Consider the following 17404-nt stretch of genomic DNA (forward strand, 5'->3'; position numbering starts at 1 on the left):
CAAAGAGTGGGCAGGTACTTGATTGAGGGGAGGCAGGGGAAGGACACACGTGCATACACATGGAAGCAGTTGGATGTGTGTGACTGCACTTCAGGTTCCTGGGAATGTCTGTCCCCTCGTTCAAGCTAAAAACTTCAGTGTCTTAAATAACTTTTTGTTCACAGGCATCTTTTAATATTACAAGTGGGTGTGTTAAGATCTGTCCTTCTACTAAAATCCTTTAGAAAGATGTACCCGCTCCCATTTATGCATATAGTTTTAGAATGTTGGAGCTTTAAGTGATGTTCATTTAGTTAGTGAGAATAGCATAAACGGACGAAATAACTGGTCCAGAGTCCTCAGATAATGTCTGGAGCCCAAGGCTCTTACTTAACGGTGATTGCTACCCCTTCATTGACCAAGAAAACCCTCAACAGCTGGGCCTGCATGGAGTGGTTATATTTCAAGGTTTTTCACAGGGGTTACAATATGACAGTCCCCACCCCAATCAGGCACCAGGATAAAAGCAGGGACTTACACAACACCCCAGTCCTTCAGCCTGAGCCATCACATGCTTTCACAATCTCCTAACCTCCCCCTAGGCCCTAAGCCAGAGCTTGGGCAAAGAAATGGAGGGACAAAGAAATTAGTTACATTGCCACCTGAGAAACCTCCGAGGGGAGGACCCAGCCTTAGCCTCCCTCCTCCCAAGTGCAAAATGTGTAAACAGTAAATGGAAAACAAAAAAAAGTGCAGTCTAAGTGGCTCCCTTTCCTGCTCCCCTTAATTTGGGGGAAAGAGTCTAGAGAACATAGGAGGCAAGTCTGGCTTTTCTTTTGCCTGACTGCTGGCTGAACATAATGGGTGAAGTCAGAAGGGGCCGGTTTGCCCTTCCCCACAGCTCTAGGGTAGTACTTGTCCTTCGTTTCCACAGCTGCCAGTGTCCCCAGAGTTTATCAGGTGAATTGGTCAGGGGTCAGTCTCCTTGAGCCTGACTTAAGGCTGGGACAGCCCCATCTTTCTCTGTTGATTATGTGGCGCATATATATTATTTATATAAATATTTCTCTATGTACAGGAATAAGAGTGGCTTTCAGGGAGGGAGGGAGGCTGGGGGCTGCACGCCTTCGCCACTGTTGTTGTCCAGTTCAGTGCTGTCACAGTCTGAGTCCTCAGAACTGGGAGGGCCCTGTGAAGAAGAGGAGAAGTGCAGTGAGGTGAGGTCAGCATCTCTTGGTATGACAGATAGATTCTTTCAAGATCTTTCACTCAGGTCTTTTTAGTTGCCAGGAGCTTATTGATTTTTCTGCTTCCAGATTTTCAGTTGCTCAGACCCTTCTCTAAGGCAGCAGACTCCTAGTTTCCTCCCTGGCTGCAATTTAGAGCTCTCGTGCAACCAGCCCTGCTAACCATACAGGGTGCTCTAGACGGTAGGCCTCTCAGATTCCACCATGTGGATAGTTGCCCTTTGGTATGGGAAGAAACAGGCTTAGGTACGGAGTGACTTAGGGCCTAAATACCTGTTTCTGGCCTCTGCATCTGTCTGCCCAGTAGCTCTCAGATGACTGGGCATCTGCCCCTGTCCAGGACTGTTGCTTCTGTGACTCACCTGCTCTGCTCTGAGTAGGTCCTTGTGTGGGATGGGCAAGGAACTGGGCTCAGGGCCAGGAACTGCCTCTGAAGCAGGTGGGTCTAGTGGGATTTCTGAGCCCTGGGAGCACATGTCATCAGACCGCTCATCTGGCCGCTCGTCCGTGTTGGTACTGCCAACTTCAGGTGTGCCACTGGGGGAAGGTTCGCTAGCTGTGCCTTCCTCGCCATCTGATGGATTCTCTGAGCTGAAGGTAGATAGTGACTGGCGCATATTTAGGCCCTGAGGCCACCTGTATGTTGGAGAGATGGGCTACAGCTGTTGGCTCTGCACCTTGCAGCCCAGAAAGCAAAAGAATGCCATTACCTTCCGTAGTCCATCACTCACCTCTGGCTTGATGTCAGCTCTACTTCACTGTCCACCTCTCCTTCCTCCTCTTCTGATGAGATGCCACGTTTCTGCAGGAGAGACGAGTGGACTGTGGTCAAAGGTGGGAAGAGGTTATCAAGGACCCAGGAGAAGGGAACAGTTATAAAGGGTTAAGTAGGGAATGGCTTAAGATCAAGAGCCTAATATGGGAAGTGATTTATGGACTTGGACCCCAGGGAGAACAAGGAGAGGAGACGGGGAGAGCTCAGGAACTGTCCTATACTGTACCTGACTCCGGGTGACAGCAGCCCTGTACAGCAGTGCAGCTGGAGTCAAGTGCTGGGACCCAGCCCGGCTTCCTCCCCGTCCCGCTGTCCCTTCCCTTCCAGTTCCCAGGAGCCCCACACCGTCACTGGGCCCTACTGGTGGAGGAGGCTCCCCTTTGGCTCCCCCAGGTGAATCTGGGCTGGTGGAGCCAGGCGCTGAGCCTTCACTTGGGGGGGTGTCACCCCGGGCTGGAGGTGGTGAGCCAGGATCCCCAGCTCCTCCTGTGGCCCCCCGGGCCCGGGCTCCCAGTGCTGCTGACAGCAGATCTGGGGATGATGAAGACATCTTTCGTAGTAGAAGGTCATGGTGGAGCCCACGGAGGGCTGGAGGACAGGCTTCCCAGGCTGAGGGTCCCCCTCCTAGCCCCCCTGGGCTTCCTAGTCCCCCAGGTTCATGGGTTGGCACAGCTGCACGAAGGCCAGGCAGGTCCCCACAGCTGCCCTTGGCGCTGGCCTTGCGGTGACGGGTCTTGCCACGGCGACTCCGTCCTGGTGAGGGGGGGCCCTTAGGACACCCAGGAAGCCCCACCCCACTCAGGGCTGCATCTAGTTTAGGTAGCAAAGACTCAGTCTTGAGGATATCTGGCCTGGTGGAAGAGGGCAAATACAAGTTTAAGATGAACAGGTTAACCTTGGGTGGTACAAAACACATCCCTCCCCGGCTAAAGAAGAGTCTTCCTGGCACCCTTGACTCCTTCCCCTGCCTCTCCAGCATCCCCCTTGCCATTCTTGAAACTCGGCACTTGTGAACTCTGATCCCACCTTTTGCTGTGAGGTGACAGCTTCTGTGGGACATTTCTTTTCTTGATGAGCTTCTCCATTGTGTTCCCATGAAGGAGGCCTCGAGAAGGGTGTGACTTCAGCAGGCCTGGGCACCTCCGCTCTAAGGCTTGCTCCCTCCTGAAGCCAGACACTTTCTCAGTTGGGCATGTGGCCAGAAAGGGGGACCCAGCTCAGTAGATGTGAGTCAGGCACAGCCCGTGAAGACAGGATTTGGTGCATGAGGGCACGGATGCGTTACCTGAGCAGCTCCCGCTCCTTGAGCTCCAGCTGCAACATCAGGGCATTAAGTTCCATGTACAGGTTGTTGGCTCTCTCCAGCTTCCGTTCATAGTGCTCCCTGATGTCTAAGGCGTGTCTGAAACAGGCAGAAGGGTCCCTGTGGTGAGCTGGCTTCACGTGGTACCATGATTCATCCCAGGTCCACAGTCCCTGCTGGTGATGAGGTCACTTTCCCAAACAGAGGCACACACCTGAGCTCCTCCCTCCTCCGCATCACCAGCTCCTCTTCTAGGCGGTGCAGACAGGTCCCTTCTGACTTAATTTTTTCAAAGTGCAGCTTTACCTCTTCGCGCCACTCTGCCTGGGGGTGGAGAGACAATGAGGGGTGAGGGACATCCCTTCACCTGGCAGACCTGTGGAAAGCCTCTGCAGGTGTGTGCACTGCTGCAAGTTGTGTGTGTGGGAGCAAAAGGGAGTGGGGCACAGGATTGACCAAGACCAGGTCTCAGCCCTCCAGAAGCTAAGCTGTTCCATCCTAATCAGCCCTTCTTCCCAGCCTCCCCTCAAAGGGCATCCTTATCTCTGAAAGGGAGGGAGTTGGGGTATTCATTTTCCTACCCACAGCACACCTGGGACTTAAAGTAAGTCTCCTGGGGTGTGGAGAGTACATCGGCGGAGGCGATGTCCAGATGCAGCAGGATCTGTCGGAATGATGGGCGATTTCGTGGTTTGCTATTCCTGGAGGGAATGGAGTTGGAGAGAAAGGGATTTCAGGGAGGACCGACCATAAAGGAGCTAGAGCATCCTTTTCCAAAGTGTGTCCTGCAGAATCCAATCCTAGAATGTATTCTGTGACAAAAGAATTCCCTGGTTAGCTGTCTAGGAAATAAAACACACACTACCATTAGTATATCAAAGTCCTGCAGTAAGGAAACATTTAATCCTATTTTCCAACTTGTTTGCCAAAATAAACCTCTTTCTGAGTCACTCCATTAAAAGAAACACACTGGGAATGCTCAACAAAAGATGAGAAATCTTCAACCTTCCTTCAGGGTCTAGGTTCCAAACAAGTGTCCACGGCCCTTCCCTGCGTCCTAAGCCAGTGTACTTGAGACCCAACCGACAGCGCTCAGCGGCTGTGCCAGTGCCTCACAACTGCTTCACAGCAACCGTGTCTGGCAGACACTGCTATTCCTGTTTACAGATAAGGAAGTGGGTTCGGGGGGTACCCTTTGCCCAAGGTCACATAAAGTTTGCCTTTGAGTCTAACGCACCCCTGCAGATTATTGGTCCAACTCCTCTCAGTTCTACACTGTGGTCCTCTTGAGCCACACCCTGAAGATCAACACCTTGGGAGCTCTGGTTCCCTCTCCCTGTTTGGTATTCCGGGCCTGGATGCCTGGGTGCTAGGTGCTGGCTAGCTATCAGGAACACCCCTTTGCTTCCCAGCTTTGCCGGGCCATCCTCACCAGCACTGGCGAAGCAGGATTTTGAAGCCGTCTGGGCAACTGGAGGGCACAGGCAGATGAAGACTGTTGCTTCCCACACCCCAGATGATGGCGGAGGAATCCACGTCTTTGTAGGGAATCTCACCAGTCAGCAGTTCCCACAGCACCACACCAAAGGACCTGGGGATAAGAGGGGACATCACTTGGGAGGGGCTCCCTCCAGAGGCCTTGGTTGCCACGGACTCATCTCCCTCAAACTCAGACCCTGGAAGCCCCCTCCCTACTTGCTGGCCACCTGCTATCTCCATTCTCAGCCTGGCCCTCACCAGATGTCGACCTTCTCAGACACAGGCTCATTGCGGATCACTTCAGGGGCCATCCAGGCTACTGTCCCTGCAAAGGACATCTTGGTGCTCTTGTCACTCAGCTCCTTGGAAGTGCCAAAATCGGAGATCTTCACCACATCGTCGTACGTGATTAGCATGCTGGTAAAGAGTGTAGTCAGCTGGGGTCTGGGCCGCTCCACACACCTCATCCAGCTGCAACACCTCTGCCTTTCTGTTTTAAATTGTGTGGGACACCCAGAGGCAGGGGACTCACCACAGCCCTCCCGAGATAGGACTTTCACTTGGGAGGGGTTTCTGAGATGGCCACATGGACTTAGGACAGGGTCTGGAGCAGGGAGATGGCCACACTGACTTGGGTGGGGTCACCTGTAGGAGACCATGCACATCAGCTTCTCTCTGCTTCCTTGCTTACTCACTTGGGGGACTTGAGATCTCTATGGATAATCTTGTGCAGGTGCAGGTAGTTCATGCCACCGGCGATGCCCATGGACCAGTCAACCAGCAAGGAGGGGGTGACAGGGCGGCCAGCCCGCAGTACCTCATACAGCTGGCCCTGGGCGCAGAACTCCATGAGGATGCAATAGCAGGGAGCCTGGGTGCACACGCCCCTGGGGGCGGAACAGTAGTATGAAGGCCTCAGCCAGCCTGGCAGTCACCTGATTCACACCTGGAGCCCCCAATCCCACTCGTGCCATTTGGGCATCTCCTTTAGGAAGGGTGGGGTGGATCCCTGCTGCCCAAGTAGGTCCCGGCCCTGAACCTTACTTGAAGGTGATGATGTTGGGGTGCTTTAGCTTTCGCAGGTGCTTGATGTCAGTCTCCTTCAGGTCCCGTACTTTCTTCACAGCCACCTCCTCACCGTGGAAGCGCCCCAGGAAGACAGCGCCCTGGGCCCCTGAGCCCACCCACTGCAGGTCCAGGATTTCCTCAAAGGGGACCTCCCAAAGGTCTGTGGACAGGAGGCACAGTGCCACAAGGCTCAGAGAGAGCCACACTCAGGGCCTTGTGACAGCCAGGCTCAAGGGAAAGCATTGCGTTGCTACAGTAGTAGCCAAAATAGGCCAAGAAGACTGGCTTTGAGGGGACAGGGAAGGGAATGAATGGGAGGGCCTAAGAAAAAGCTGGGAAGTCAGTGGCTGATGGATGGATAAGGGCTAGAGCTGGGCGGGAGGGAAACGGTCATCAGGTGACTTAGATGGGGCTATCCAACAGATCTCGGGCTCAGGGAGCCAGGGAGGGCATGGCCTACCTTCCTGCTGCTGCTTGTGCTCTGTGGAGTAGGCTTTGCCAATCATGGTCCAGACAGGGCGCAGGCAGCCGAAGAGGCCTTCCAGGAAGCCACTGCCACTCTGGCACTGCAGCCGCACCTCATCCGCTCGAACTCTGGAGGCCCGACTCTCAGGGGACCCAGTGGCTCCCCCTGGGCCCCCTGCATCCTGCTCGTGTAGCTGCAGGACACTGTTGGCAAAAGGCTCAGGGGGCGGCTCTCCACCTGGGGAGGGGCTGGGCCCGCCCCCACCCTGGCCCCCGAGCGGCACTACATCCCGAAGTACACACTGGGTAGGCGTCAGGTCCTTCTCAGGGGTGCAGTCAGAAGTGTCTGGGTCCAGCTTGCGCATGGACGCCTCGCTTAGGGTGGACACGAAACCCCCAAAGGAAGGGGAGGGTGTGCGGGTCTCATGGAGGCAGGCCATGGCCTCTGGGCCCCGGTGTGGTGGTGAAGGGTGGGCCCTGTGGGAACAAAGGAGGAAGGGACTGTCAAAGCCACAGGTGCACCAGCTCAGAATGCTCACCTGAGAGGCAGAGGCACGGACTGGGGAGCTGGGCTCACAACAGCCCTACTGGAAATAACACTTGAGCCTCTCCCTCAGGTACCCATCCCCATGCCTGTTTCACCTGGGACCCATCTTAGGAAACCTGATACTCAGGCTTCCTCTCGAGCATCTAGTAATAACAAGTCTTCCTTGCTTGGGTATACAGGTAACATACCTGAGTATCATTCTCAGCTAGACACAGGTAACAGCTCCACTCAATATACACAGGTGAAATATGTCTGGGACTCAAGTATTATGGTAACAGAATCGCTCCCTTCTTCCCGTAAGATTACTGTAATTCCCCTCTGGAGCACAACTTTCTTTCATTTAAGGCGCACACGCACACACAGATGTCATATAAGGGTCTCTGAGATATACACTTTTTGAGTCTCAACCTTAGGCACACAATAGTAACACACTTAAGGCTCCCTCACACTGAAACACACACAGGTAACATTGGTGATAGTGTCCCTCAGGCACTCTCAGATGACATTCCTGGGCCTCCTGCATATGGGTGATGCACCCCGGGCCTCACCCTCGTGAACTTACACGTGACACAGCCGAGGCCCTCCTAGGGACACTAAAGGCAGGTAAGAGCCATCCTAAGGCACACTCAGGGCTCACACCTGGGGTCTCCCTTGAGGCTGCTCACAGGTATACACCTGGGCCTCTCTGAGTTAAGGATGTAACCAATCAGCTCCACTGTCCTCAGCACAGTTGGGGGAAAAGGCGGAACCATCCTCTGGGGATGCAGAAGCTGTCAGGACAAGCTGCAGCCAGCTGCTTCATCCCCCGTGGGGCTCCCATTAGTCCAGCTGCTCCCCCAGGGGACAGTTAGAGAAGGCCCTGTTTCCTCTCCTCTTTCTCCATTGCCCCGTCCCCAGCTCCCTAAACCAAGAGCCAGCCTTCCAGACAATGGAGATTTGTCCCAGTTCATAGCTGGGTGCTATTTAAAAAGCAACCATTCAAAAATCTGAATCCTAGCCTTGCCTCTGCCAAGCCTTAGTGGTTGCATGACCTCAGGCAACCTGTTGGAGCCTCAGTTTCTCCAGCTGCACAAAGGGATAAACTAGCTATCACACAGGCAGAGCAAATCCTTCAAACTACACCAAACATCCAGAGCTCGACACCAGGAGTCATTCCGGTCTCCCAGCTCCCTCCACAGCTAGTCAGTTACCAAACCCTGAGATGTGAGGATTCCTGAGGACAGCGATGCTCTAATCGTTCCTCGTAGTAGGCTCCTTCCTGAGTTCCTGCATCAGAGCCTCTGAATCACATCGGGAGAGGCGTGGCCTGAATCTACACATAGGAAGGGCTCACTGGACGGTGACACAGATAGACGTGGAGGTTTGGCACCTCTGAGGGTCTCAGCTCTCGCAGCACTTAACTTCCAGGCCTCCCAGAGACTGTTCAGTGGGTGCCGGTGGGCTTCCTCTGCATATCAGACGAGCACCTCAGGAGATTCTGATTATGCCTGGCACATCTGGAAAGCTCTACCCCAACGTGTTCCAGCCTCTCTTCTTTAGTCCCAGTTACTGCCTTAATCCAGGCCTCATTAGCCGTGTCACCTGGCCCAGGACGACTGCCTCTTAAGTGGTCTCCAAGTTCTTCCAAGGCCCCCCACGCCATTTTCCACCAGCCTTTGGAAGGATCTTTCTAAAACGCGAATTGGCCGGCACCCGCTCTTCTGCTTCAGACCCTTCAGTAGCTCCCACTGCCCTGCCCCCACCCTAGCCTCCTCTCTCACTGCTGTTGGTACCCAGGCCATACAGAACTGAGCTTGACACCAAGCTCCAGCAGGCTGTGTGCCTGGGCACCTAACAAGAATGGCTAACCAACTCTTAATGGAAGGCTTACTATGTATGTTAGCCTCTGTTTTGGCGCCTTAGCTCATTCAATCCTCAAAAAGAAACTCGAAGGGAGGCATTCTTAGCCCCCATTTGACAGAGGTATTAAGTAACCTGCCCAAGGTGTCTTTCTAGGAAGAGGCTCCAGCTCGGCCCCAGGCCTGCTCTACCTGGAAGGCGCTGCTCAAGCCCCATCCCTTGTCCTCCAAGTCTCACTTCATCTTGGAAGCCCTTCCCGCTGCTCTGGGTTAATGTCCCTTCCGGGCTGGCATAGCCCCTGTGCTTCCTCGAGCATGGCTCCGATTATCCTGGACGCACAGTGTGGTCGGGCGTCCGGCTCCTCTGAGAGCGACCACTTCGCACGGGATCCCAGGGCTTCCAAGAGCACATGGCGCCGCGCAGGCCGACGCTCAGTCAGGTGGACCCACTGCTCTACCCGCCCCGGGGGGTCGTCTTAAGGCCCGCACTACACTAGGTCTGCTTTAGCTTCCTCGATGCTGAGAACAAGCCAGCGAAGGAGGTATGATGGTTGGTCCCTTTATGTTCTTGAAAGAACGGAGGTTCAGAGACCTGAAGTCACAGGTCCAGTCTCTGAATCCCCAACACATCCCACGAGATACCGGCGGCTTCAAGAGGTTGGATGTAGATTGTAATGCAAATAACAATCACAGGCCAAGCAACGTGCCAATACGCCGGGGAATTTTCCCTGGAGGACCCCAGGACTTTCGCCTGCGCCCCCCAAGCAGAGGCTTCCCTTGTGAACCACTGCGAACGACGAGCCGGCAGAGGGATGCGGGACCGGGGCGCTCGGGGAAGCCCTCTAAAAGCCCAAAGAAAGGCCATTGAAAGCGGAGAGGAAGGGGTTACGGCCCCGGCGCCCCCTCCCCCTTCCCGACCTCCTTCCCGGCCGTCACGTGGCGCGGGGCTGGGGGCGGGGCGGGGGCCCGGCGGCGGGAGGAGGGGGTCAGGGTGGGGAAGGGGAGAGGACTCAGCGGGTTGGGGGAAGCGCTGCGGCGTAACCATGACGACTGGGCCCAGGCGGCGCGTGAAGTCACCGGGACAAGATTAGCCCAGGGTCACGTGAGCGCGACGGCGGGGGTGGGGCTGCGCCTGGGCCCCGCCCCTGACCTGGGCTGGCCCATGTGCTGGTGGCCAGGATGGGTGCGGGGGCCGCAGGCGTGGACCCCTGAGCCCAGTAATCGGCCGCATCTGTGCTCCGCTCCTTCCCCTACCGCCCTCGACCCCGCACGCAGACAGATCTTCAGCGGGGAGCCCAGGGGAGGGAGAGCGATCGGTGTTGGAGAGAAGGGATTGGGGTTGGCATTGGGAGTGCAGTATCACAGAGAAAGCAGGAGTGAGGAGGTGGGGAGACTGGACACAGAAAGGGCGACAGGCACATCCAGAGAAGGAGGGATGAGCTGAGAGATACACAGACCGAAACAGCGTGCAGCGCAGGGAGAGTCAAACCTGAGAAGGATGGATTGAAAAACTGATTTTGAAAAGCAGAGAAAGGAGATGGAAAAGGGCTGAACAACACGGAGATCGTCTGTGCCCTCCCCAGTTCCTTTTCTCTTTAGAAGCTGAGCCTTGGTAGGCACAACACCTGGCTTTTTAAAGGAATTTTTCAGCCTTCATCTGGTGTTTGGCAACTAGGAGTTTTAGGCACAGAGAGGGTGACGTGCTCAGAGACACTTGCAGCGGAACCTCCCTCCAGGTCACCAGGCTTTCCCAGAGGGCCCTCTGGTATCCAGGGCTAGCAGCTGGAGAGAGAAGCCATTCCACCTGTTTGTCTTTTAGGGCAGTGGGAGTAGCTGAGGAAGTAGGAGATGGGACCAAAGGAAAGGAAGGGAGTCTAGCCAGGCTCAGTCCACTCCCACCCTGTTCTCAGGCTAATGACAACTCTTCCAGATTGACCTGAAGGGGTGGGGGTGGGGGGGGAAGCTGAGGCCCCAGGGAGCTATAGTAAACTGGAGATTCCTCTCTCCTCAAACACAGTCCCCTTTCTGCTTCCTTTATCTCTGACCCGCCAGCTGTGTCCCACTGCCCCCCAGCTGGGACTTGGCGCCAGAGCTTTGGGGGGACAGCATGGCTAGGAGCCCCTGGCCCAGACATTCGGTCACCCTGGGGGAGGGGAGCTGTCTCCCTGGCCATCAATTATGCAGAGCATGGGGGAAGGGCAGGGATATGACAGGAGAGCATGGGTATCTCTGTCAGTCATTCTGTCAACCATATCTACCAAGTGCTTACTGTGCAGAACTGTGCTTCAGATTGGGTGAGGGGACAGGGTGGTCCCTCAGCTGTCCATCTTCCAAGGGAAGAGGCTCTCTGGACACCCTGGGAGGCCCTAATGCAGTTTCAGCTACCAGATTCTCTGTTTTGCTGGTCCTTTCCCAGAGCGCCCCTTTGGCAGGCAGTGGGGGCAGGGAGTATTCCCCTTTATTCCTCCTCCTAGGTTTTCCTGCCTGAGATGCTGGAGGCCTGTGGCAAGGGAACCCTTTGAATTCTTTCTTGCTCCCTCTGGTCTAATGGCAGAATCTCAATGCCAAGCTGCTTGTCTGGCTGTCTTGGGAGCTTAGGCGCGAGGCCAGACCATCTGTCTAAATCTTGGGCCCTCACACTGAGCCCCTACCACTGTCCTGGACCTCATTTTGTCCTCAGGAAAAGGAGGAAGATTTACCTTCTCTCTCGAGGCGGTGTGGGAAGGGAGGTCTTTACAGGGAAAGGAGACCCAAGACTTTGGAACGCTGGTTCCGCCCCTGCAGGCTCTGTGAGCCTGAGAGGAGAAAGGACTTGACCACTCAGGTTGGGTCTCCTGGCGACTTGGCTGCAGCCTTTTGTGGTTTTGCTTCTTACAGGATCCATGGTCCTGGCCCCAAGGTTCTTCTCGATGGAAAGAACTAAGCTTTGCTCAGTGCCCTCATGAGGGGGAAATGCCTTCCCCTGAGAACCTGGGGACAACTGGAGATAGCCCCTAATTCCAGGTCCCCAGCCTCCCAGAGGTCAATCGCTGAGACCCCGGCCACCACCCCCTCTTCTCCCAGTAGAGTGGGCAGTGAGGGGCTGGGGACAGGGGAGCAGGACTATTTAGGAACAAAGGGCCAGCTTTGCATTGGGAATGAAGCTCAGCTTTGCACGCTTTAGTCTAAGGAAGGGAGCCTCTCCAAGCCTCCTGTCTCGGGTGGGGAGGGTTGGGAAGGGACGCAGGGAATGCGTGAGCACAGGGCCTGGCTCCTGGTTTTGTCTTCCTGGTTGGCTGGACACCAGGCCTTTCTTTGTGGGTTCTGGAGAGGCCATCTCTTCTATCTGACCAGAAAAAGGGAGACTTGGTCTCCGACCTTCTGTTTGCCCAGGACAAATCTCGATTTCCGGTTCCAGGGGAACTGGGTCACAATGGCAGTGGTGTGCTAGAGCCCCCGAAGTCATTCCTCTACAGATCCTCAGCCCTTCCTCTGCCATCCTGCCCCTCTGACCTGAGGGAGAAGGTCTAATTCTCTGGACCCCGTCCTTCCTTCGGGTCCCCCTGGTCAACGTGGCCCCAGATCATCCCTCAGCCCTACCCATTAAGGGCTGAGGGGGAGGGGAGGGTAGGAGGGAGCTGTGAGGGGCCACAGGATTGCCCTCCTACTAGGACCTCAGGTAGACCTGGAAGAAGTTCAGCGTATTTGAACGAACAGTTCTTTTCTTTCTTTCTTTCTTTTTTTTTTTTTTGAGGAAGATTAGTCCTGAGCTAACTACTGCCAATCGTCCTCTTTTTGCGGAGGAAGACTGGCCCTGAGCTAACATCCATGCCCATCTTTCTCCACTCCATACGTGGGACGCCTACCACAGCATGGCTTTTGCCAAGCAGTGCCATGTCTGCACCCGGGATCTGAACCAGCGAACCCCGGGCCGCCAAGAAATGGAATGTGCGAGCTTAACTGCTGCACCACCAGGCCGGCCCTGAACAAATAGTTCTTGAGCTGGATGTGCCTTTAAAAAGATCTGGAAGAGGGCTGGCCCTGTGGCTGAGTGGTTAAGTTCGCGCGCTCCGTTTCGACGGCCCAGGGTTTTGCCAGTTCGAATCCTGGACGCAGATATGGCACCGCTCGTCAGGCCACAGTGAGGCGGCGTCCCACATGCCACAACTAGAAGGACCCACAATTAAAAATACACAACTATGTAGTGGGGGGCTTTGGGAGAAAAAGGAAAAATAAAATCTTAAAAACAAAAAAGATCTAGAAGGACAGATACCAAAGTGTAACAGTTTCTAGGAAGGTGGAATTGTGGGGGTTTTTATTTTCTTGTGGCTGATCCATATTTCTAATACTTCAGTAATAACTTTGAGTTGCTTTTAAAATAATAAAACATGTATTTTATTTTATTTTTTTTATTTTTTGAGGAAGATTAGCCCTGAGCTAACATCTGCTACCAATCCTCCTTTTTTTGCTGAGGAAGACTGGCCCTGAGCTAACATCCGTGCCCATCTTCCTCTACTTTATATGTGGGACGCCTGCCACAGCTTGGCTTGCCAAGTGTTGCCATGTCCACACCGGGGATCTGAACCGGCGAACCCCAGGCCACCAAAGCAGAACGTGTGCACTTAACCGCTGTGCCACCCCAAAAAGCATCTATTTTAACCTGAGGGGCCGGCCCTGTGGCCGAGTGGTTAAGTTCACGTGCTCCACTTCCGTGGCCCAGGGTTTTGCTGGTTCGGATCCTGGGCGCAGACATGGCACCACTCATCAGGCCACGCTGAGGTGGCGTCCCACACAGCATAACTAGAGGCCCTCACAGCTAGAATATACAACCATGTATTGGGGGGCTTGGGGGAGAAGAAGAGGAAAAAACAAGATTGGCAACAGTTGTTAGCTCAGGCGCCAATCTTTAAAAAATAAATGAATAAATAGAAAAAGAGGAAATAAAAATTACAGAGAGCCCATCCATTCCTGTCACCTAGCTTGGGACAGTGTGCTACACAGGGAGGCTGGATGGCCTGAGACTCAGAGACGCGTGGGGCGGTCTGGTCTCTGCTTCTGATCAGTTGGGCGTCCTGGAGAATGAGACATCTTAACAAACCTCAGTTTCTTCATCTCTAAATGGGGACAGTGGTACTTATGTCATACGGTGGGAACACAGCATATAACGTGGTGGGGAAGAACAGAGGTTCTGGGTCAGGCAGACCTGGGTTCAGATCCTAAGCTCTTGCCACATACTGATTTTTTCACTTCGAACAGATTACTTAACTTTTTTTTTCTCCTGCTTTTTCTCCCCAAACCCCCCCCCACAGTACATAGTTGTATATTTTAGTTGTGGGTCCTTCTAGTTGTGGCATGTGGGACGCCACCTCACTGTGGCCTGATGAGCAGTGCCATGTCCGTGCCCAGGATCCGAACCGGTGAAACCCTGGGCCGCTGAAGCGGAGCGCGCGCGCATTTAACCACTCGGCCACGGGGCTGGCCCTACTTAACTTCTTTAAGTTTCAGTTTCTCATCCCTAAAATAGAGACGATGACAACACTACCTAACTCTTGTCTTGTTATGAGCATTACTGAGATAATCCAAGTTAAGTTCTTGGCCCCAGAGCTGGCGCCCAGTAAGCTCGCTACAAACATCAGCCACGTGGCAAGTGCCTAACAAGCAGTAGTAGGTTTTTTTTATAAATGTGATTCCTATCCCTCTTGCCCTTTTCCTCCTCCGCAAAGCAAGAGGCATAGGGAGGGTACAGGTGGAAGGGGAGGTGGACCACATGAGGGATAAAAAGGAGAACAAAGGAAGAAGGAACCAAGGACAATGGCTCTTTACCCCGGATGGTCCTTACTCTCCTCTGGAATAGTGTCCCTCCCTGCTCATCACTGTCCCCAACACGCATGTGACCCTAGTCCTTCTGGGAGCCAATAAAGCAGAGGGACCAGTCTCCGTGGCCAACCCCTCAGGAAGCCCCTATGTCCCCTGCGGGCACCACCTCCACACTCTCCTCCTCCTGCCCAGCAGGGCCCCCTGAAGGGTCGATTCCCTAACCCCTTCCTTCTCCCAGCCCAGGCAGGGCAGAGGCAGGACTGCACATGATGGGCCGGTAGGTGAGTCCAGGCTGGTGGGCACTAGAATTTAGGGTCGTCTTCCTGGTGAAGCCAGACTCCCACATCTTCACCACCGAGGGAGGACTGGGGAACAGCAGTTGGTTTTTAGAGGGGTTCTGCCCCCCTCAGCTATAAGGACACCCAGGAAGTCCTGAGCCACTTCCTTACTTAAACTTCTTGCCTCCTCTGCCCGTAACAAGGTTTCATTAGGGGATGGATATTTACTTGTGCATTGTCACATGTGCTGGAGTTGGGGTATCACACCATTGGTCTTCCCAGCATCGCCCCAGTCCCCACTGCGAGTGAACAGATGAGTGGCAGGCTTGAGAGGGCAGACGTTCTGTCCCACTCTTAAGTGTGAGATAGGAGAGAGCGGGCCCTGAAGCTCAGAGGAACTTCGGTGTCTGGACAGGAAGGCCCAGGGCACACTTGGGCCTTTTCCTTCCTGAATCCCTTCCGCCCGCCTTCCCTTGGTGTGACCCTCTGGCTGAAAATCAGAGCGCCCAGAGCCATGGAGTCCAGCCTGTGAGTTGGAAGGGAAATGGGGTTTAGAGGAAGGTGCTGACTGTGGCACAGAAGGCCTCACATGCACTCCCTTCTGGTTGAGGGCCACTCACTAACTCTCCCCCCAAGAGGGAGCAGGTAATGGAGCTAAAAGGCACGACTCCTCCCTCAATTCTAAGGGACACCCCACTATTTTCTTCCACAGTCTGTAGAGCCTCTGACCCCTTCTCTTCCCTCCCCTGAGCCAAGGCCATGGTTATCAGGAGTCCTAACTCTGGGGATAGGATTCTTACTTATTTTTAAGCCAAGGAGTTTGAGGAGTGTGTGGGGAAAAGGGAGGAGGTCCATGAAAGGCCTGGCCTGGGGAAATGGGTTAGGGGAGCCAGAGGAGATGGAGAGAGCAAGGGGGAGAAAGCCCCATATGAATGGGGGAGGGGAGGATGCAACAGCTGGATGGAGAAGGTGAATGCCACAGCTGGAGATGACTGGGGGCATCACAGCGGGAAGGGGGAACCATCACCTGGCTATCCCAGAACAGGTGCTCTTGCCCTATAATCCTCGGGGGAGGGGGGGGAGGGTTGAGGGGGATGGTGGACACATCAGGCCTTGTCCTTCCTTTCCTTCCCTGAGGGGCCGAAACTCTTTCTCCTCCTTCCCTCTCCCCCTTCTTGAGGATGAGTGGGAGGAGAGGAGGGTGTTCTCTTGCCCACTGTCCTTTAAGTCTGTCCCCCAGCCATCCCCCCACCCCCACCCCATACAGTCCTTCTCATCTCTGGAGGCCCTTCGCCTCCAAGCTGGGCCGCGGCGTCCCTCGGCTCCGTTCCCCTCCTTCCCATGCCCACAGACGTCGGGTCCAGGTCCCCAGTTCCTCCATCCCCACAGCCTCAGCATCCCCGCGCCACCCTCCCCCACCCCGCCACATCTGCATCCCGACCCTCCCTCCGCACCCGGATCCCAGGACCCGAACCCATCCCTGCCCCTCACCCCCCACAACTCGGCCCGGCTCTCACCTCGGGGGCTCCGCGGCCGCAGCACAAAAGGCGGCGCTGCTGCAGCTCCGCTCCGGATGCTGCTCCCGCCTCCTCCTCCTTCTCCTCCTCCTTCCCTCCTCCCCCCGCTGCCCTCGACCGGACCCGGGGCGCTGTCACGGGCGATGCTCGTGCGGTGTCCAGGTGTACGGGTGTCAGCCCCAGCTTTCTCCCCCCACCCCCCGACCCCTAGCCCCGTCCTCACTAGGCTTGAACTCCCGCTCCTTCCAAGGCCCCCGCCCCTGGCCCCCCGGGACGGACACGCCCTGAGCGGGGGATGCTGCGCTGGAGCCGCCGGCCTCTTAAAGGAGCCCGCTGCTGCCATCCGGCGCGCTCCAGGCTCGTCCCTGGCCCGCCTGGGCCCTCACCTCCCTGTTGGCGGTGTCCTATGGCAGTCCCACCTCGGGCCTTATGCTAACTCCGTAGGAGCCCCCTATTACCGGTCTTATAAACTCCCTCCTTTACCCTGAGACAGCAGCCCCTCAGATGGGATCCCCCCAGCGCTCTAGCATTGCTCTCCCTGTCATACAGACCTTGCCAGCTTTCTTTCCTCTAATTGCCACCACTCCAGTTCCACCCAATTAGGATCCACTCAGCTCAATACCCCGTCGCCCTCCAGTGTTCCTGGATGACCCCTCGTTAACACTCGAGGATTCCTCTGGACCTCCACCCCCCCAGCTCAGACAAGCTGTCTCTTCCGTGACCCACTCTCGGGACACTCATTAGAATCAGACATTTTTCGTTATCTCTCTTTTTCCAAGGTCACAAGATTTTCCCTACATTTTTCAGCCCAGCGGCTGTGAGACTTTGGAGAGGAGGGACTGGAACTCTGGGAACCAAAAATACGCGTTCTGCTCCACACTCAGATTAGTCGATTAGTCTTAAAAGGCCAGAACCGTCTCTTGCTCGCTCTTTAGCTGAGAGACCCAAGACCCATGGCAGAAGGAATGAGACCACCACATGCCTTAGTTCTTCTAACCCTGTCGTCCCACTATAGCCCAATTCTCAGCCCCCACAGCGGGTCTCCTGCTCAGCCACAGGAAAGTTCACTAAGGTCGTTCTAAAGAGGCTTTTAGAAAAGCAGCGGGAACCCC

General features: G+C 55.2%; 1 protein-coding gene across 3 annotated transcripts; it reads right to left on the reverse strand.

Annotated features, from left to right (window-relative positions):
* Nucleotides 1-417: 417 nt before the first annotated feature.
* Nucleotides 418-16697, reverse strand: MAP3K12 (mitogen-activated protein kinase kinase kinase 12). Of its 3 annotated transcripts, XM_023643669.2 has the most exons (15): nt 16293-16554; nt 6620-6793; nt 6312-6520; nt 5828-6011; nt 5479-5670; nt 5042-5200; nt 4737-4895; nt 3897-4005; nt 3519-3628; nt 3287-3403; nt 3028-3165; nt 2228-2852; nt 1958-2028; nt 1589-1862; nt 418-1168 (listed from the first exon to the last, which is right to left on the reverse strand). In XM_023643669.2, the coding sequence occupies exons 2-15, from the start codon at nt 6754-6756 to the stop codon at nt 1073-1075; spliced, it is 2580 nt and encodes an 859-aa protein (XP_023499437.1). In that variant the 5' UTR covers nt 6757-6793; nt 16293-16554; the 3' UTR covers nt 418-1072. The 3 variants fall into 3 exon arrangements, with proteins under 3 accessions (XP_023499437.1, XP_023499435.1, XP_070127605.1); XM_023643667.2 differs by having other exon boundaries at nt 6312-6793; nt 16293-16697; XM_070271504.1 differs by lacking the exon at nt 16293-16554 and adding an exon at nt 8894-9611 and having other exon boundaries at nt 6312-6793.
* Nucleotides 16698-17404: the final 707 nt, after the last annotated feature.

This window comes from Equus caballus, chromosome 6, assembly GCF_041296265.1.
Source record: "Equus caballus isolate H_3958 breed thoroughbred chromosome 6, TB-T2T, whole genome shotgun sequence".
In the NCBI taxonomy this organism is placed as follows: domain Eukaryota; kingdom Metazoa; phylum Chordata; class Mammalia; order Perissodactyla; family Equidae; genus Equus; species Equus caballus.

Bases quoted from the DNA above. Each gene is read 5' to 3' on its own strand.
- MAP3K12 (XM_023643667.2), bottom strand. From the start codon at position 6,756: ATGGCCTGCCTCCATGAGACCCGCACACCCTCCCCTTCCTTTGGGGGT. The intron at 2,029-2,227 runs GTACAGTATAGG...TCTCTCCTGCAG, and splicing joins CTGCTGTCACCCGGAGTCAG to AAACGTGGCATCTCATCAGA. The intron at 1,169-1,588 runs GTGAGTCACAGA...TCTTCTTCACAG, and splicing joins ACCTACTCAGAGCAGAGCAG to GGCCCTCCCAGTTCTGAGGA.